At 41.7% G+C, this 21,068-nt stretch overlaps 1 protein-coding gene across 1 annotated transcript in view; it reads left to right on the top strand.

Moving 5' to 3' along the window:
• The first annotated feature begins 6 nt into the window (after positions 1 to 6).
• The window catches only part of CD38 (CD38 molecule), a 22,713-nt gene continuing 1,651 nt past the window's right edge, over positions 7 to 21,068 (top strand). Inside the window, exons 1-7 of the mRNA XM_008645039.2 lie at positions 7 to 262; positions 14,147 to 14,276; positions 14,916 to 15,051; positions 15,752 to 15,834; positions 17,435 to 17,511; positions 18,163 to 18,255; positions 20,469 to 20,555. Coding sequence (XP_008643261.1) covers positions 30 to 262; positions 14,147 to 14,276; positions 14,916 to 15,051; positions 15,752 to 15,834; positions 17,435 to 17,511; positions 18,163 to 18,255; positions 20,469 to 20,555 — 839 coding nt within the window. The 5' untranslated portion in view covers positions 7 to 29. The remainder of the gene's footprint in view (positions 263 to 14,146; positions 14,277 to 14,915; positions 15,052 to 15,751; positions 15,835 to 17,434; positions 17,512 to 18,162; positions 18,256 to 20,468; positions 20,556 to 21,068) is intronic.

Raw genomic sequence — 21,068 nt, 5'->3', positions numbered from 1 at the left:
CGGAGCAGCTGCCGCCGCCCCTCAGCGCGATGCCCTTGCAGCAGGGCTCTGCCCGGACGCGGCAGCGCACCGTCCTCCTGGTGGGGATCGTGGTCCTGCTGGCCGCGCTCGTCCTCGCCGTGGTGCTGGCCTCTCTCCTGACCCATGGAAGGCACGAGGTCAAAATGCTGAAGTGGAAGGACAGGGGGACCACCAAGAACTTGCAAGAAGTCATCCTGGGAAGATGCTACAACTACATCAGGGCGCAGTACCCAGAGCTGGGGTGAGTAGAGGTCTGGGTCACGCCTCAGGTGTGAGGTGAACAGAACTGTCTCTCTCCTCCACCTGGCCGTGACCACTGGGTTTGCAGTGGCAGGGAGAAATCAGGGGCTTAAGACTCCTGCTTCGTAGAAAAATGTACAGGCAGAAATTCGGTGCCCCAGCGGTGGCTTTTTAAGGAAACTACCTGGAGAGGCAATAAAACTAACAGTAATCCTATGTCAAAACATAATAATGTTTTTCGCAACTTCCCCAATGCCTGCTGAAATAAAAGCTTGAATTCTAACAGGTTTGAGTACATGGAGGTGAAGCAATTTGCTGTACAGCTGATCTGCCAAAATCGTGTAATGTGACACTGCAGTCCTGTAACCAAAACTACACAGGAGGGAGGGAAAGGAGAAGGTTCAACACAGATTTATAGGACAGACAAAAATGTTAGAAAAACATTGAGAAGTACCTTGGGGTTATTCAAAACTGATGTTTTTAGCATGTGGGTAAGACTTCCCGATGAGCACAGACAGCTTGCATGGAGAAATAGAGGTGGATCACAATACCAGCTCAGCAGTCCCAGGCAACACCTTAGCCCGGAGGTGGTCCTTGCTCAGCACATCACAGTGGGTAGTGCAACACCCCAGGCAGCCCATCCCTCCTCTCCTGCAGAAGAGATTCCATGGGCCCAGGTCTGCAATAGTGTATTAGAGCTGAGAACTGATTTTCTGATCCCTTTCTTTGCAGAGAAAGGGAAAATATGAAATAACGGGATACTGGGGCACCCAGACCCTCAGGACAGGAGCCAGAGTAGCCAGGGTCTCTCAGCAGGGAACCATCCATCCCTTCTGTGGCACCAGCCATGCTGCTTTGTGTCTGCAGTGAGCCTCTGGCAGACTTTTCCAGCGCCCTGGCCTGGGTGCTGTGGGGCTGCCCCACACCTTGGCCAGGTGACAGAACCATCCTGGTCTTTGTTGTAAAAAAGGCAATTGCCACCACTTGTTTTCATGACATTGAGCTGATGAGAACAAAGCTGATTATAGTTTGCTTGCATTTGGGTTTCTTTTGGCTTTGGATATCCTGTGCTGCATGAAAAAGCTGATTTGCAGTATTTGAAGGGTCACATGGAAAATCATGACCTGAGGGCACAGAGACTTATTCATGCTTTACATTAAATATTTGAGTGGCTTTAGTGAGGGGAAGAAAGATTCTTTTACAAATAAAATTTAAATGCTCCTGAAACTTGCAAAATCATATGCATGTTTCTAATAGGATACATTTATTTGTTAAAGAAGTATACACTCAATATTTAAATCTGATATTGTCTTCAAGCCTAATAGGCTTTATTACATGGGCACATTTCATTCAAATTGGGGTGCTGAAGATGTGAAAGCCACTTTTGTGTGAATATGCTTTCAGCCACTGCCACGTATGTTTTCACTGGCAACACAGTCTGAATCTGGACCAAGAATATCACTAGGGATGATTTGTTTAGGCAATTAATTCAAGGACAACTTTAAAAGTATCACAAATCCATGATCACAAGTTTTCTAAAAAGTTTGTTATTACAAGGGGTAATATTTTGTGCTATTCATAATCCAACAATATTTAATTATCTTTGTGGCTGTGAGCTCACTTTCTTTCAGATTCAATGACTTCTGTATAGTAGGACCCTTTTTTGTTTTATTTTATTTAAGAGACAATTGTTTCCAAGGCATAGAGCACAGAAGAAGAAAAATATGCTTGTTTTGTACATCTGAAATGTTCAGAGGTTTCATGAATGGAGAATTAAATCTAGGTGCTTTTCTGGGAATCAAACCCAAGATTGCTCATTTCTGACCGCAGCGCTCTGTGCAGTTTGTGATGTAACCAACCACTTCTGTCACTGGCGCTTTCTGATAATGACATGGGTGCCTTTAGGACACATCAAAGAGTGGGATCTTTCATCCATCTCTCTTTCATCATTAATGTAGGCCTTCGATCCTCTGTTGTATGGGATCTGTGGTGCAATTAATCAAAGAGAATAGGAACAGGGAACTTCTGCAGGGAACTGCAGAAATATGGGCAGTCTTATGAGCTGAGCAAGCTGTGCCCTATACTCTGCCAGAACTGTTGCTGCCGCTACTTCCCACCATGGGAACTTCACTATCTTGGTTAGAAATCTTTTCATTTTGTCAGAAATTTGCCCATACTCTGTTCTTGCCCTTTTAATCTTACACTGATACACACATTTGTTTTAAAAGATCTGCTTTTAGGAAATTAATGGGTGTTTCCTTTTATTTTTACCTTTTTTTTATATCAGAGTCAGTAAGTTCCACCTTTGATGATATTTTCTGAACATAAAATCTATTCACTGTGGTAGTTAGTGAGCGTGACATTTACAACGTTTTGGAGTGCCATATTTCAAATTGGAATAGCTGGCAGGTTTTGAAAAATAGGGGGATTGTTGACATATAACTATGGATTTTATACTGTTTCTAGCTGTCACAGATGGATTTATCAGAGTTCACAAGTCTACAGCCCCCATTTAGCTCTGCTGTTGCAACTGCGTGCTGTAAATCATGTGAGAAGGCCTCTGACGGGCTAGTGTACACCTTCATTATCACAACTCTTCAATCCTTGAGGATACCTCCTTGCACTCTCCCTCAGCTTACTGGAGCCCTTACACCATGCCCAGCCAGCTGGCTCTGGTCATGCTCTTCTCTTTTCCAGTACAATCTTTGGGCTGAACCCCAGCCCAATGAGGCCACTGAAGGGCTGCTGCTGTCTGCAGTCGAGTTTTGTAACCACCTCATACAACCTGATTTTTTGTTGATTTGATTTGCTTACTCTTCAAATTCATCAAAACTCTGCATTGAACTTGCTCACCAAAGGACATTTCTTTGGTACTGCATTACAACATCTCCTGGTAAAAATTTTATTCAACTGCCTGTGTGCAATACAATCCTCAGGTTTATTTCTGCTGCTGGCTGGCTGACTGTTATCATCTGTACACATTCAATTTCCTCAGTCTTCCTGCATAGAACCGTTGTCATGACAAAGTTCATGAGAAAGAGGAAGGGAATACCAAACACTTCAATAAAGCATTGTCAATATTAGCCCTCTTTTTAAGGACAAAAATGTGGATGGTATAGCAGCAGGCTTTAGAGGGTTTGTTCCCTGCACATAGAGTCACACACCTACACGCTAACAGTAAAGAACAACATTTCTCTTTTGAATTCCCTGGAAAATACTGGCTCCAAAGCAATAGTTTGTCACAGCTTGGTAGTCTTACCTCTTTTTCAACATTAACAGAAACTAGAAGTTCTGATTTCACTGGTCTTGTAAAAATCCTGCGTGGCCATCAGTATGGGCGGCAGTTTTGGCTGAATAAAACCAAAGGCAGTTTGAGCTGAAGAAACAATTTGACCTCAAATCACTTCGTCCTCTCCTTCCCAGTAATACGGACTCCCTCTTGTGGCTAACAAGCCGCTTGCAAATCTCACCTCCAGTCTCATGCAACGCAAAGTTTCCAAGAATTTATCCCTGTTGCAGAGTGGGGAGCACAGCGGGCACTCAGCACTGCAGGCTCACCTGCACAGGTCAGGGCACTCAGCAGATCCGTGCTGACAGAGACCAGTTGTGGTGAGACAATAACTCAACCATCACTCGGAGGATGCTGCTTATGATGGTTTGGCACCTCAGTGCCTGTTGGGGGAGGAAAAGTGGCAACACCTGTAGCCGAAGTTAACTGGTTTAGGTTTTCTCTTCACTACGTTTGAATTGGCAGGCTGAGATCAGGAACCATCAGCACTTTGTGACCTGGGGAAGGAGTGGAGAAGACACATTATCTAAAAGGTCATAGTCACTAATGCCCAAAGCATAAATGATACGTTTTTTGGATCTAGAAATAACTGATTTTACATTTGCAGCTCGAGAGAATTTACATTCCCTGCTAATGACTGCTCCCCCCTCATATCTGCTGTTACTTCTCAGTTGTAAATTCACAGAAACACAGAATCAGAGAATGGGTCAGATTGGAAGGGACCAGAGAGGGTCAGCTGGTCCAACCTCCATGCTCAAGCAGGATCATCCTAGAGCACATTGCACAGGGTTGCATCCAGAGAACCTTGCAAGGACATACTATTTCAAAATTGTTTGAAGTCAAACCAGCTTAATTTTTGTCTTCTGACAGGAAGAGAGTACCAAGGACACAGACAGGGAGCAGTTTCAATAACACATGTAACTGCCAGGCCCAACAATGCTACTGTGCCTGAATAAGCAGTGCAAAAACCTGATGATGAAGCTGAAAGGGTAAAATTTCAATACAGTTTTAATGCAATCTTGTGTGGACACAGAATATATTTTCCCCTTAAATATAATTAGATCAACCAATGTTGTTTTTATCGTTAACAGCAAATTCTGTTGTAACAAATTTTAAGAGCCTATAATTCCATTAAATTAAGTAAGAGTTGGTGCATGTCCAGGAGAGCTGTCTTCTGACTGCACAATCATGAACACATTTTGGCTTTCTATTCCTTTGCAGCCTGTAGAGATGGAGATACATTTTGTCAAAAAGAACATATGGACCATGATTTTGTATGAGATACTATTGCATTCACAGCATAATTTCTTCCCGAAAGACATCTGGGGCTTGTTGTATGCTTACTTTTGCATTTTGCCTTTATGCTTTATTAGGCATTTTTAATCTAGTTTTCTTGTGTTTGTTCACTGATTATTAATACTTTCCCATCAAGCATGGTACTAAATACCCATGATATGATTCATTGTCACAAAAATCTTAGCTTTATTTTTTGTAGACATGATATTATATTGAAACTTACCTGAGATTTGTTTTTTCATTAAGAAAATATGCCTTACATAAGAGAAACCATTACTGAACCAGTCTTCTGAAGAGTACAAATTACTACCCAACTGTAGGGCATTAGACCCTCTTAGAGTGCTCTGCAGATTTCTAAAGCTTCCTAATTTGATATCCATCAAACTGCAAAGGATTTAGTGTTTCTTTGTTTTTAAGAATACACTTTCTAGAAAAATCTGTTACCATTGCTGTGCCATCTTTTTTGGTCCCAGAGCAAAGAAAAGGCTTTATATGCACTGTCTGTGGAAAGGACACGGGGGCCTGGTGACAAGCTGAACATGACCCATTCAGTGTGCCCTTGTGGCAAAGGCCAGTGGTGCCTTGGGCTGCGTGAGAAGGAGCATTGGCAGCAGGGGGACAGAGGGATCTTTCCCCTCTGCTCAGCCCTAGTGAGATGTGTCTGGAGTGCTGGGTCCAGTTCTGGTCTTGTCACTACAAGGGAGTCAGGGACATACCTGGAACACATCTGGTGAAGGACCATGAGGATGATTGAAGTGTCTGAGATACAGAGAGGGGTTGAGAGAGCTGAGATTGTCCAGCCTGGTGAAGGGAAGGCTCAAGGTGATAAATACCAGGTGAGGGGAGTAAAGAAGAGAGAGTCAAGGTTTTCTTGATGGTATTCAGTTGCAGGACAAGAGGCAATGGGCACTAACTAAAGTTCAGAAAATTCTATTTAAACATAGGGGAAAAAACAGGGGTTTTTTACTATGAGGGTGATCACAGAATGGAACACGTTGACTGGAGATTTTGTGGAGGCTCCATCCTTGGAGAAAATTCAAAACCAGACTGATGCTGGTCCTGAGCAACCTTCTCTGAGCCAGAGACTGGACTAGATGATCACCAGAGGTGCCTTCCTTATCTTTCATCTCTTAGGAAATGCTTTTAGACTTGTAAGAGGTCCACTGGGAAACTAGGACAAACAACAGTGAAAAAATGTTTTGGCTCATCTCTAATGGAAATGGTGTTGATATCTTGTTCCTACATGTTTGTCTCTCAGCGTTAAGATGGGCACTGTATCATCATAATAACACACTGCTTATTAAAATACCCAAATCCTAACATTTGTGTATGCTGTTAATGTTCCCCTCCCTATTTCATGTGCTTGTGTGCTGACTTTAATACCTTTTCTGTGTTAGCCTTTGTTATATGAAACATGCATAGCTCTGTTTTTCATTTCTTCTGTCCTTCAATGTTTATAGCAAGGTTTTCTTATACCATTGTTCTTCCTGAAATTGTATACAAGTGACTTCAACTGTTCTTGTAATTTCTTGGTAGCAAAGACATCATTACTAATATTAACAATTGTTTGAGTCTTACTTAAAAGTACACTTCTCTTGAAATATGCTGTACTGAGCTTTTATGGGGAACTGGAATATAATGTTTCGTAGGCACAAATAGACAGAGATTAGTACATGAGAATATAGAGGCAGGGCTACTGGCTGTGGAGTTTGTCCTTCAAGAGAGTCCTCATTTAGTTTAAAGCTAATTCCCATAAATACTCAGGGCTGTAAGATAGAAGTCTATTTGGGTTTTATTGTCATCTCTTTCTAAAGGAAGTTCATTAGAAAGAATTAATTTTCTTTCAGCAAGAGACAAGTTCATAGGGCAGTGGGTAGCTATCATGTATTTGTTCTTGAGATAACTAATCACCAGCATATTTATTTCTGCCCTTCTGGAGTATAAATGCCACTACTAGGCTATGAAAAGCCATCCAGTTATGTGCAGAGCTCAGGCTCAGGTCTGTGTGGGAAATCTACCCTCCCATATTGTAACTCCACAGACAAACCAAGGTCTGAGAGTCCAGCAGATTTAAGGGGGAGATGTCACAAGATACATTGCCTTTTGTCCATGGCCAACATCAATGGACTGCTAAAGTACAGAAATGTTGTTGAGATCTGAATTTATCTCTCACTTTGATAGTCATATGTCAACTCACCTGTCAGTTTTCTACATTGAGTTATTATAATATAAAAATTGTCATTAAATTACTCTCTATTTCTCATATACTCAAACTTTTTATATTCATTGTGCAGTGTTTAGGTATTTAATGGTGCAAGATTCCACAGAATTTCAAATATTTTTTCGCATTTGGGTTAGTCTACCCATATTGCATCACTCTATTAAAATATCCTTGCAGTCATAATCTCCTTTGGTTTTCATCCCCGATACTAGAGAGAATATTATTCTGTCTGTGCTGGCCTTCTACGCGTTAATCAGAAGTATTTGCTGATGAAATACTTCTCTACTTAGTTTTCCACTGTAACTCTTTGCAGCTGTTTAGTCATTCTCAGTCAGTCCTTTGCCTTCTCTCTTGTTTATTGATTTTATAGGATTGACTGTACAGGGCAATGTCTTGTGGCTGTCTAAATTATAGCACCACCCTAGGATTGAAATTATTAAATGTTTTTATGAGCTTGTTGCTGAAAAGGGGAATACTGTTCTCTCCCACTATTCCCTGCTTCAGCTCTCCTGCAACGTCTGTAGAGATGTCAGTGAAAAAAACCCATACTCAGAGGTGGTATCATTCAGCAGTCATTGCCAAGGTACGGCTAAAACTCAAGAGCTATTTAACACCTCAGAGCACCGTGAGGAAATATAACTCTGCTTATCCATAGGGATAGGAGGAATAGATCCTTTTTCCCTCTAGGGTCAAATGAAAGTCTGTCTCAAGTGTCCAAGGATTGAAAACATATGCTGAAGATGCATTCTGTCATCCCAGGAGATGACAACAAAATAAGGAATTAGCAAGGAGCTCACTCACAGTTGAACTAAATCTCTGATTTGTTCCCTTGTCTGTGTCCTGCTCACACAGACCACCCTTAAAGAAGGGATTTCTCCCAAATTACTGCATTTATGCCACATCCCAGTAGCTTTAGTTCTATTAAAAACAAACAAACAAGCAAAACAAGACAAGACAAAACAAAACAATATAGTGAAAATTCATGTTATGGGGGGAAAAAGTAAAGCTTCATTCAGCTATTGAATATTTCCCTGCTGTAACATACTTTAATTTAGATCGACATACTTTAATTTAGATCACTGTTATAGAAGTGTTTTTACAAGTTTAATATTAACATTAAAACTCTTCTAAAAATACCCTTTCTGATCAAGGGGCGAGATGCCAGCTTAAATTTATGCCCTCTATATCTGTTGATGACATGGCCCTCACTTGGAAACTTAAACTATAGAGCAACTATTACCCTCTGTCAAAATGCAGTCCAGGTGAGACTTCTGCCCTTCTGGAGGCTCTGTTCCACTTACAGAGCATCTCTGAAAACACCATCTGCTTTCGCAGCTTGTTTTTCACCCAGGGAGGCTGAAATCCAGGCAGTGAAACAATCTGCTTATGTAGATGAACTCTTCACTGGTTACAGCTGCCACCTCTTGGCTCGACCCTTCCCGGAAGGGTGATAAGGCTCAGTGCTGTCCTGCAGCACCAATTCCCGACTCACATAAAATACTCTGGGAGCTATAAACCAAAGCCACAAATACTCCTGCCCTTAAAAATCTTCTTATTGCTGCCAAAGGTGAAGGACTGGTGTGATGAGGAGCTGTTACTTGCTCCAGGTCATTCCCTGTACAGGATCATACAAAGCCCTGAGGTGCACCCAGCAGCAATCTCAGTACTTTTTCCAGACCTCCAGGCTCCCCCTCTTTGCCATGCAGAATTTAATTGCTCTGCCTACAGGCAGCCTTTCCAGAAGTCACCTTTCTCTGAGGCAGGGTTCTGGGTCGCCCTCTCTATCCCCAGTCAGTTCCTCCAATGCTTTGTTTACTGATTTTTGAACTATCTAACTAGCAGAAAGCAATACTTACCAAATCAAGCTGCCAAAAAACTCAAGCATGTCATTTTCATGTTGACAGAAGTCTGTTACCTTAAGCGTTATGGTGGCAGACACTTTGCAGTAATTAAGCTAAATGGGGAACGAGAGGCTTGTGCTTATTGAAGACACAGAGATTGACAGGCCTAATTTTTTCCTTCATCTTTTTCCTTGCTGATTTTCCCCCCTTCTATTATCCTAAGGCTAAAACCAGCAGACAGTAGTGTCCTCAAACCCTCAGCAACGACAGTGTTTTGGCTGACCTCTCTTAATTCACATCTGTCTGATTTTTAGGACAAAGACACCTGATGGGAGGGTTTAGGTGCTGCACTAACAAGAAGGAAGCCGATCCCTCGTACACACGGCCCCATTTTCTAACTCCGTGCCCTGGAGATGTGTCGCGCTGTCACCAGGCATGAGGAACCCGCGCCTTTGGGGCTGACCTCAGCTGCTGCTCCTGGGGAGCTCCTTCTCCCGCCTGATGGCAGTGTTCTCCTTGCTTTTAGCTCCAGCTCAGCTTCACTCCGGAGACGGCCGACCACAGCTGCCTGGGCTGTCCTTGCCAGCAGCTCCAATCAATCTGCTCCAAAGCAGCAGTGAGACACGGCAAGGCTGGAAGTAGAGACGGGAAAGCTGAAGAAATAAAACCCCAGAAATGTTTAGGGCAGAAAAGGTAGCAAAAGGGTTCTGAGTTACAGAGGGCTTCTTCTCAACACAGGCATAAATGTTACTGTTCCTTGCATAATCTCGGACATAAAGACATAGCTACACATAAGCTCGCATGAAAAACAGATTGGATATGGATGTACAGATTTCACTGCTGTCTACAGCCACCACAGCTTACCAAAATGCAGCAGATAAATTGACACAGGCAAAGAGGGGTCTGTTAGATGCAGAAATGTTGCTGTGCCGTTTCGTTCCTTTGATGTGCATTCTCCTTCTGAGATATCTGGGCTTTTACAGGTGAAGCCCATGCCGTAGATCCCCAGAAGAGTGACAACTGGCTTTATGTCTTTGAGGAGCTATGTTATAACCACAAATATCTTGCTGACTTTTTAAAGGGTCAGATTTCTGAGTGCTTAGGTTCATCACAGTTTTGGCTTGCCGTGGTAGCAAGTGAAAAGGACTTTCTTACACAAGTTTCAGAGGTTTGATCACTGCACGGGTTAGGTACATGGGCTCAGGGAACTGTTTCCAGCTCTAACTTCAGAGCGTCACCACAGAGCCACAATTAAAATTTCAGGCTGTCCTGAAGCCATTGCAATGCTTTAGAAATAAAATTCTGGACCTTGGAAAAGCTGATATTGATTGCAGGGGAGAACAGGTCTCACCAGTGAAGTGTCTCTGCCTGGAAGGGTGATTTGAAAACATGGGCAGAGTTGGTTGAGTTCTTCAGAACAAAGTCTGGAAGTAATTCTTTACTTGTAAATTTGAAATGGGTCCCATACTTGAAGCATCTCTATCAAATTCTTGAGTAGAAAACTAGAGGCAACACAGCCCGAGGGAACGCTGCCCTTCTTAAGATATTTTCAGCATTCAGTGTCAACCCAGTGCTGAACTGAGAGTAAGACATTGTTCATGGTGTAACTGAAATCAGCAGGATGAAACTTATCCTTGATATTAAACCAATTAAATCAGTTTCAATTTGGGATAAATTTGCTCCGTCATGTCCAGTTGAAGAAAAGAAAATAAAATTGTAAAGCAAAGAAAAAAAAACAGTGATTTACCAGATAGCTCAATGCCATCCCATTCGTCCAGTGTAAGGCTACTCTTTCAAGGTTAGCCTGACCAGTGTATAGATATGCAAGAAATAATGATGCAGAAGCTGTCCATTTTTCTAATATGCACATTAAAATTTGGCTGCTGGGATAGATGCTAATGGAAATATTCTTGGCCCCAGCTTTCACTTGATAAGATTAATGTGATATTCATATACAAGGCAAATGGATAGAAATACTCAAATTTATTGGAAAATGCAAATTCTATCCCAATGTAGGGACAAATGGAGGATATGCTTTGCAGTATGTATAACATTTGGATTTAATATGGAAAAGTTTATTTGTATCCCAGCCCTTATTGTATGCTATACTGAGTTCAGGGTAGAGTCTCTGGCTCAAAAATGTCTTACGGCAAGTTCTTCAATCCTTGTTTTCCAGAAAAAGGTTGCAGTTTTCAAGTTTATAGATTTCACAGCGTTCTTTCAGTTAGTTATTATTTCACTATTACCAGCATTGCCCAGACTCTATTCATAAAAATAAAACTTGAAAAAATTAAACACAAATTTAGAGTATATTTATGTTACATATCAATGAATTTGGATTTAATATTTCAGAGTCTATAGTAGAAAAAAAGGCCTTAAATATTTCAGCATAAACAAAGTTAGCCTCAAAGGAAGAAATCCATTATGCCGAAAGAGATGACATTATGATATTTGCAGATAGGATGCAGAATTATTTCATATACAACCCAAAATACACAAACAAAAACCAGAGAAAGAGAGCACCCAAGGCCCACAGCAGAATTATCTGAATTGGATGCATTTTATTAACTGGTAGAGTGAGGATCTCTTTTGCAGAGATGGTTTTCTTTCTTTTGTATATCCAGAAAGAAAACTAAGTCAACACATTCTATGACTTGGGAGCAGCCTTAAGAGAAAAGTTTGTTTCTCCGGCATTTTTTTGGCAAGGCATATGTTCAACCTGAAATTGTTCTTGCTGGAATTTTTAGCATACCACATGCCAGAAAACTTCTTATATTGGTTCAGAAGGCCTAGAGCTACACCAGGTCTCTGCCCTCACCTCTACTCAGTGTGAGTTAAATGCGGCATACCAGACAAATATTTTCTTTCTGTGCTGGAAAAAGGATCAGGTGAAACCTTATTAACAGAGTCTACCTCAACAGTGAGACTGGAAAGAATGGCATGTCTTCTTGGAGCTGGGATTTGCAGGTCCTCAAATCTTCTCAGTGCTTATCATATGTAAACCAAAATCACAGTTCTATGTGCCCGGTAGTCTCTTGAGGATGTGAGATAAAATTTGTGCTTCATATCAGAGAAATAGCTTTCCAGTGGCAAATCAATTACTTATTGTTATTCATTTGTAAAAAAATACATGTTGATAGTTGAAAACAGCAAAAATAAAAGTTTGTTTAGCTTTTGTATTTTTTTTTACATTGATGATCTGTGCTTTTATTTCTAAAACAATGCTGAAATTGCCTAGTTTCCATAAAAGCCCATCTTTGTGACTTACCATTCTTCTGTGTGCTACAGCTAACAGTACCACACTGATTAGCAGCTGTAGTAGAGACTCCTCCGTTTGCAGGTTATGACCTACAAACTTCTGTGATATTAAAGATACAGTCTGGCTTAGCTCTGCCAGGACTGTGCATAAAGACTCTTCTCTCAGGTATTGGTGACACTGACAGACATCATCCAGTGCTGAGTTTGGTGTCTTGAAAGGACAGAACATTGATGCTTTGGATTAGTGACTCAACAAACTGTCTTGGCATGATCATGAATCTCCTGGATGGTTTTCTTTGTGCCTCTCATGGCTGTGAGTTGAGCCTAGCAGCAGAAATGCTTTATATTGTGTCTATCTCCTACTTCTCTACTTTGGAAATAAAAAAAAGCATGGTTTTTTTTATGGTTTCTTGAAAAATATTTTGTATTCTGAGACCCAGCATAAAAATTTTGCCACATGAAAGGATAGATCACCAGGTACCCAGCTGTCACCTGTGGCTGTTAACGCTCTTATATAAAGCAGATTTCAGGAGTAGCTTAAAAAAAAAGAAAAAAATTACTGCCTGGAGGACAAATCATTTGACAAATTAGAAAGTGTGAGCCATATAAATGTCTATGAGATGTGCCTGTGCTTCCAGCCAAGCCCTACAAATTATCTTTATGATACCATTGACAGTGCAGAGCAAAGGGGACAGCTGCATTTCTATAATGTCACCCCTCAGTCAGCAGGAGCCCTCTCTTTTGGATGATTCAGTGTCTCCATGTTGTAATCCTTGGTGGCAGAGAGAGGTATTTACAACTTCCCAACCCCTAAATAAAGTACCAAAGTTTGCATGTGGGTTTGCATGGTCTCTGTGGGTTATTTACACTTTGCAGCCAGAGAAAGGTTCCTCCAGGACAAAATTTAATACACCCAAGTTAAATCCTGCTAAGTAAAACATGAATTCTTGCTGACACAAGAGTGCAACAGCAATACAATGACCGTGCTCCCTGCAGCATCCACAGTTTGGCTTCTTAATTCTACAGTGATGTAACTGAAAGTGCATTTAGGCTCTTGAATGAAAGATAATAGTCCTGTTAAAAATCATCATTGTTACTCATCTTTATTTACCAAGAAGTAAATTTGGTTCATATAAAAGAGAGGTGTGGTCCCTAATGCAACTGGGGCTGGCTCTGTAACAGACTGGCATGACATGAAAGGAAATTTGGGATGCACCAGAGCTGCCTCAGTTGGCCATTTAGCTGGAGACCCTCCAGGCTGACGTGCCCTGTCCCTGCTCCCAGGCTCAGTTTCAGACAGCAATGTACAGTGGTACCTGATCTGGATCCTGGTTTTACGTGAGCAAATCCACCATGCCTCTAGCAAAGCCAATAGCTGCAAATTAGTGCATGAACAAAAATAATCTCAGCTAAAACTCTGCTTTTGGTTTGGTCCCAAACAGCTAAATCACTGCTTTTGTTTTAGATAAAATTTATATTAAATTTAGTTTTATTTTACAGATTTTTTTCTGTAGGGTCAAACTCTCTGCAGGGAGACACATGGGCATATTTTTGGCTTGCTGTATCTGAGGGGATAGCATCCTTTGGCCATACTTTTAAAATGTACAACCTATAGTCTGAGAAGCTATTTGCTTCTCATGATTTGGTATGAATAATCAAGAAATTTGATCTTTTGGTTATGTGAAATCAGCATGGATCATTTTAAGGGATAAGAACATAGATGACATTTGGATATTGCAATAAACAGTAATTTGAAATGCAGGAGAGAGAGAAAGATGATTTGGAACTGTTTATTCCTCAGTATATATTTACTCTGCTGAAGATACTCTGCTTTTGTAATGGATCATATATTTGGTGCCTGAGCATAGTTGGAATTCTTTTAACATCTGGTCCAGAGTGTTTGACTAGAACAGAGGGAGAACCTTTCACAGACACAAATACTCATAAATATTTATTAACTATGTTTTAATCTTTCGGCAGAGATAAGGATTGCCTAAAAATATGGGAATCATTGAAAGATGCATTCATTTACAAGAATCCCTGTAATATCACAGCAGAAGATTATCAGCCTTTGATGGAGCTAGCAAGTCATCCTATTCCCTGTAACAAGGTAACAATGCATGGTGGGCTGTGGTGGCATGGCAGGTCTGGGCAGTGTTCTGAGCGGTGGGATCTCATCCATAACAACTGTGAGGGTCTGTAGGTTGGTGAGGATGATATTTTGCTTTTGCACTTATTGCCACAGTCCTGCGGTTACACCTTTGGCCCCCCGTAACCCTGTCCATGCCCTATTGCTGGGAATCATCCCTGTGTAAGGCTTGCCTCAAGCCAGTACCAAGATCATCCCAGTGAAGTGACACAAATGTCCCTGTTCCCTGAGCATATGGCTCTCTGTAAGGAGCAAGCCATCATGTCATTAGAGGGACACTGCTTCCAGAAAGCTGTTCTTCCATATGCAGCTCAAAAGCAAACAACAAATTTGGTATATATCCTATGAGAACTAGTCAAACCTTTCTTTCAAAATCCTTTAAAAGCGAAACATGTCCCGTTCCACAAAAAAAACCCCACCCAAAATACTTTGCAAATGAGAGTGTTCAAATAAGAACTGACTCACCAGGGTGAACTTGCTGCATTTTAATATAAACTAAAACTCCTTCGTTATCATGAACCTTCTGGTTTTCTCCTGAAAAAACTTCTGACCAGCTCTAGTATAGTTATCACTCACCAGACATTGTACCTTATTTCACAGTCACTGTTTTGGAGCAAGACAAATGACCTTGTTCATCGTTATACAAAATCCAACCAAAATTTCCTTACCTTGGAGGACACCTTGTTGGGTTATATGGCTGATAGAATTTCATGGTGTGGAGACCCCTCTGCCCCAGGTAATCGACACCTAAACACAATCCTTTTCACATTCTTTTCTAGTGATTTAGTTTAAAACCTTAACTGTCCAATATTTTGGAAGTCTGAAAATAATACCTATTTCTCAGATTAGATTAAAAACCACAGCTTTGGATGTTATTTTAACACCAAGATGTTGCTTGAACTATGGTGACATCTAGACCTCTTTACTTAGTTTCCTTGCTTCCACCCTGTGACTCCTGTGGGACAAACTGCAAAACAGGAGTGTCATTCAAACAGGACCTGGCCACAGGCCAGTCAAAGTGCTGGGGCAGTGTGCAGGTGCCTTGGGGGTATCACTGCCCACATGACTCCTGGGTTGGTGCTTAAGGCTTTAAACTGGGCTGGAATTGCTGAAAATGTTGGGCAAAGCTTAATTTTTCCATGCAATCAGACAGCACTTGTCAAGAGCCAACCTGTTTCTCACATTTGGGACTGTGTGTTTTCCCTTCTCAGTTTTCTGAGAATTATTTTTGGTATGGGGTCTGCAACTCCCTCCCTGAAAAGACTGTGAGCAAATGGGAAGACCTTTGAAGAGATGCAAATTCCTTTTCCTCTTAGAGCCCTCTCCTCATGTAGTCTTCTTGGTAGAGGGCAAATCTTTTTGCTCACAAAGCCACATAAGCCTTGCAAAAATATTCAGTCTAACCTTAGCTATTCTATAAATGTATTTTTTCTCAGGAATCAACTATGAATCTTGTCCGAAACGAAGTGAATGTGAGAGCAACCCTGGCTCTGTGTTCTGGAAAATGGCATCCAAGATGGTGAGATCTAGAATAAATCTCCCTGAATCCAAAAGCATAGAAGTGCGCTAAGTTCCTGACATTGCCAAAAAATGATATTGCAGATTGGACTTAAAACATGGAATAGTAGAAGTTGACAAAAGCTTTAGCTCCCGATGTCAAAAATCATTGTGTTGGAATCCAAGGTCCCATATTTAATGTACAGTATTTAATGTCCTTATAGTTTGGGCATTCTTTTTGTGGACAGAGCCTGAGTGTCAGTGTCTAGAACAACCCTTGGCAGAGAGCTGGAGCTCTGCAAGTAATATTCACAATTATAGCAATCACCTTAATTAAATCACAGGACTTAAATTGATACAGTAAAATATATTTTAGCATGCTAATGTGGAAAGCAGTACCCAAATTGGCACAGAAGTTTTCCAAGAGGCTGAGAATCCCCTTGCACTTCCTGGTATAAGCCTGAAGAGCACATCCTCCCACATCAGTATCTGGCAGGGTTCCTGTGATGTCCCCACCCATAGACACATGCCAGCTCCCATCACAAGAATGAGATCCTGCTGGTCCCAGCTAAACAATTAGCCTGGCTTTGTTGAGTCAGCACTTTATGGGAACAAAGGGCCAGAGAAAAACCTGATGTCCTGTATAACTTTAATTTTACATGTCTCTCAAGGTTTCACCCTTGGTATGACTATCAGTAGGTGACTGCTCAGGTGGAAAACAAGCATTCCTGTATGCTCCAGCTCTCATGTATGTAAGAAAAAGTCTACTCACCATAAAAAAAAGAAATTGTTTTGTGGGTAAACTGGAAATGAAAATGGGTCAGTTCCAGAGTCTGGGAGAGATAAAACCACCATACAGACTGAGCTTTTGCTCAGGTGCAGGCTTCCTTCCTTCTTGAAACTTTGCAGCTCTCAAGATCTGAGTTTGAGCCACACTATTTAAGAGGAGATGAAAGATTTGATAAGTACAGTCACCTGCATAAAGTTTTTTAAAAATTCTTTGTCTTATCAATGGATTATATATCTAGAGTAAGTACTTTATAGACCTTAGTAGACTTTAAATATTTGGACGTGAGTTGTAAAGAATAAAAAAGCAGTGATTACATGATCCAGTATATCAAAAATCAAATCAAACAAAACTCAGTGATGAGTTTTAGTAAAATACCAAGAGAGAAAAATCCCAAGCCACAAAAGAACAAAGAGCATGAGTCACAAGGAAACAAGTATGTCATGGTCTGTGTGTCCTTAAACTAGTGGTACCTCTGTTCTGGCTTGACCTTACTTCCGGAGCTAAAGCAGTCATAGGATTATTGTGAATTACTACAGACAGTTGTCACTGCTGGGGCTCTGGAAAGCCCTATGGAGACTGAAACCAGCCAAGTTGCTGTACCAATCCCATGCAACCTTAGACAGTCAATTCATAGCTCCCTAATGAGGCTTTATCACACTTTTGCCATAGACTTTGGAGGCTTTTTTTTGCACTGAAATGTTCTGCAAAAATATTGCCCAGATCCTCTGCTTGTATTAGACAGTTTTGAGGACACCAGTGAATTCTACCAGCCCCAAGTCTGACTTGGCACTGCATGTAGGGTCAGAGTATAATGTCCATTTGTTTTGTTCAGTTTGCAGAATCAGCATGTGGTGTGGTTCAGGTGATGCTGAATGGATCAATAGAAGCTGGAGCTTTCAGAAGCAGCAGGTATTCACTCAGCACACAATCATTCGTGTTTCTGTGGGGCTGCATGTGGTGTGTCTGCCTGTGAGTCCCAGTGCAGAAGGCTTTTTGGTAAATTCACCACTGGCTGATGTAAACCTGATTCTTTTAACTCCTTCTGTACAGACACTGTAACTGAAATCTTTCCGAGGGTATGTAGATGGGGTATCCAGTGCCCTCTCACTGCACAAAGTAACTTGATTATTACAATTTCTTTGGTTTTACCCCACTAGATTGTGCATCCTTGGGCTGCCTGGCTGGAAGTGCAGTCTTGATTAATATCAAAAGAGGAAGAATATGCTCTCTGAGGAAAGAGCCATGGTCATTTCCCTGGCACCAAACCAAATCAATAGCCAGGAAACCAAACAGGAGAAGAGGCATTAAAGATGGCAGAAGTTCAGCTTGTTTCTGTCTGCAAACAGTTTCAGAAGTCCTCCTGAAAGTGAAACAGGAATGGGGAGAAAACATTTGACCATAAGGCAATTAAATAATCTATGAAAATCCATTGGCAAGATGATGTTCTCTCTACTGAGTGTAATAGCAGCACTAATAAACACTGGTATTTGGGGAGTGTACTCTCTACATCTTTCTGAGATAACTAAGAGTGTTTTGCTGTTTTGTGCTCCATTCTTACAGCATCTTTGGAAGTATTGAGGTCCTTAACCTGAATCCAGATAAAGTCTCTGAAGTGCACATTTGGCTTATGCAAGACATTGGTGGACCCCAGAGGTAAGTCACACTGGTGCACAGTGATGAGCAGTGTGTGGAAGGCATGGGGCACAGCTCACATCTGACAGTGACATTGTCTTAAACTCATGAAATCTGCTCTATGTTCACCCTTTAGATGCTTACTCTGCAGGAAAGAATAACGTTTGTACTGTTGTTTCCTCTACTGTTTTTTGTAGGTACTGCTAAGTTATAGCTAAGACAACTTAGTTATAGCTAAGACACAATGACATTTCCCTTGCTTTCTAGAGGTCCCATGACCTTTAAGTTCCTCTTAACCCCACTGAGCTCCTACAGATCTTTGCTATGGGTGCAGCACTGAAGTCAGAGACCAGGCTGTTTGCAAGGGTAAACAGCTGGGAAATATACTTGTCCACAGGAACAGCATAATTATCCTGAGCACAGCCATTTTTGACTGCCAGAACAGGTTGTGGAGTCTCCATCTGTGGACATACTCAAAACGTAACTGGGACCTGGGCAACCTTCTCCAGCTCATATTGGTTTGACTAGGTGATGTCAAGCAGTCCCTTCTTACCTAAATGAGTCTGTGATTTTTAAGAACAAATCTGTGGTTGAAATGCTTACCATGGAATTACTGATACCAGAACAGTGACCTCAAATCACATCTGAGCCTTTCTGAGTGATCTTTTTCATCCCAATTAGATTCATTTGCAGATCTATCACATTTCAAGCACTAAGCATGAGGCTCTGTGCCTTTGACCCCTCCTTTCACAGCCAGTTCTGTGGCTCCCATCGTCATAATGCACTGCCACAGTTTCCCCCGTTCTTAAGGATCTCCATGACAGAAACAGCAGCCTTGGCGCCGCGGATCAGGAAGCAGGCTGTGATGATGCAGTGCTGCTTAGGAAGGAGTGTGGACCTTGGTCAGACAGCCTCACTCTCTGACACAATTCCAGCTCCAGTGTTGCAGCCCCTCCCTTTAGCCCAGACACCCAGAAATGTCCCCGTTCCACATGAGCTGACATACCTTCCATGGTTCACAGGTGTGCATCTATGCTGGGGTCAGCATACCAGACTTACTCTTGTCGTCCTTTGCATAAAGGTTTGGTGAAGAAAAGGACATCGACTAATCTTTACATCCGTTTCCCCAGACATTGCACTGGATCCTTTGTCCCATGATTTCCCAACATCAGAAAAGCCATCATGCTCCCCCTCAACAGCTTCAAAAAGACAGTGCCCTGCCAGCCCGCTTGCTGGACACATCCTTCTCCTGTGACAAGTTCATAGCAATTCCCTTTTTATTTTCTTCTTGCTTCCAAGGAGAGAGAGGAAGGGTAGTCCCAATAGTATGTATTCCTTATATCTTCTGGTTTGTATTCCATGTTGAATCACTGATAGCTTGTCAAGTCTAGTGAACAAAAAAGAGCTTGCTTTGCTTTCCACTAATGTCATATGTTAGGAACTGGATTTGCCCCCAGCAGTAGAAATGTGTCCTATACTCTGGATGAGGAGATGATTTTTACCGTGAGGTAGCAAGTATTTTGCTGTGTCTCTGTCTGTGCCTATGACACTTGTCAAACCTCTGACTACAGCTTTGGGGCCCTTGGGCTATTAAATTAAATTAAGCATAGAGATAAAGATTTTGTAGGTATGAGAGTGCTACATGTTTCATTAAACCTTTACCTGGATGGGAAAGAAATACACAAGTTAGGGCTCCTACCAAAGCAATAGTGGTTGAAACAGCCTCTTGTCAAAATAGGGCAGCAGCAGCAGCCATAAACTGAGTCAGACAGGAGGTAGCTGCTTCCTCCCATGCTTTCTATCAGTGTCCTCCTATCTTACTTCCTATCTGAGACTTGGCTGCTGGCTTTCATGATTGGCCTTTTCTTATCACACAGAGGACTTGATCCTTTTGCCCTTTCACAGATTTCAATGAGCCTTATATTGTGCTGCTGTGGATGGAAGCCACCAGCAGCAAAGGAGCAGTTCTAGAGCACCCTAACTGGGAATGGGACTGGGTCATTTCCCACAGATGTCCTCCTGCATGAAGCTCTCATGCAAGATGCACAGCTGAACATCCCATAGTTTCTACCAGCAAAGGCCCAATGGTAGCAAAGTTCCACAAACCCAATGGACTTTATAGCACATTAGCAAACAAGCTTTTAAAGAATCTTACCTATAATAAAGCATGTGGAATTTAGGTGAGCATTTTGTACACACAAGGAACACAAGTAACTGAAGTCTTCTCTCTACAGTGAATCCTGCTCAGGTCATTCCATTCAGAAGTTAATAAGCATCTTAGAAGAGCGAAACTTTAAGATCATTTGTGAAGACAACTACAGGTAATTATCCACTCATAATGGTGACAACTTTGCTAACATAAAACTAATATTGCAGGTTAACAGCAAGCTAGAGAAGACTTCCTCCTTCCTGCCGTGACATCCCTCCAGTGTGGCTGGGTCTTTCTCAGGGACTTCCAGCCAGGCTGCAGCCCTGGTGTTGGCTGGGTCTGGGGCTTGCTCTCTGCCCTATGCTTCCCATTGAGCATGTTCAGTTGTTTTCAGGGAGGGAGAAATCCAGCTGCCAGATTTTCTTCTGACTGGGCTTTTACCTAAAATAATCTGAACCAAACAGGCAGCTTTCCTCCCTGCTGCATACAGATAACACAGGGTTCCAAGGGTGGTCCTTACTTCCTTCACCATGGTTTGAGTGTGCTCTCTGTCCTGCTGCTTTGTCAGAGAGTGAGGCATGAGACACGATAAGCATTACTCATTACTATAATTTATTATTGTCAGCAGCTAAAAACAGGAGTCTGGGAAACAGCAGCCCAAGTCCTGACTTGTCTGAAATCTCCA

Source organism: Corvus brachyrhynchos, unplaced genomic scaffold (assembly GCF_000691975.1).
Source record: "Corvus brachyrhynchos isolate BGI_N302 unplaced genomic scaffold, ASM69197v1 scaffold80, whole genome shotgun sequence".
NCBI classification, from domain to species: domain Eukaryota; kingdom Metazoa; phylum Chordata; class Aves; order Passeriformes; family Corvidae; genus Corvus; species Corvus brachyrhynchos.
This window is presented reverse-complemented; position numbering and strand designations above follow the sequence as displayed.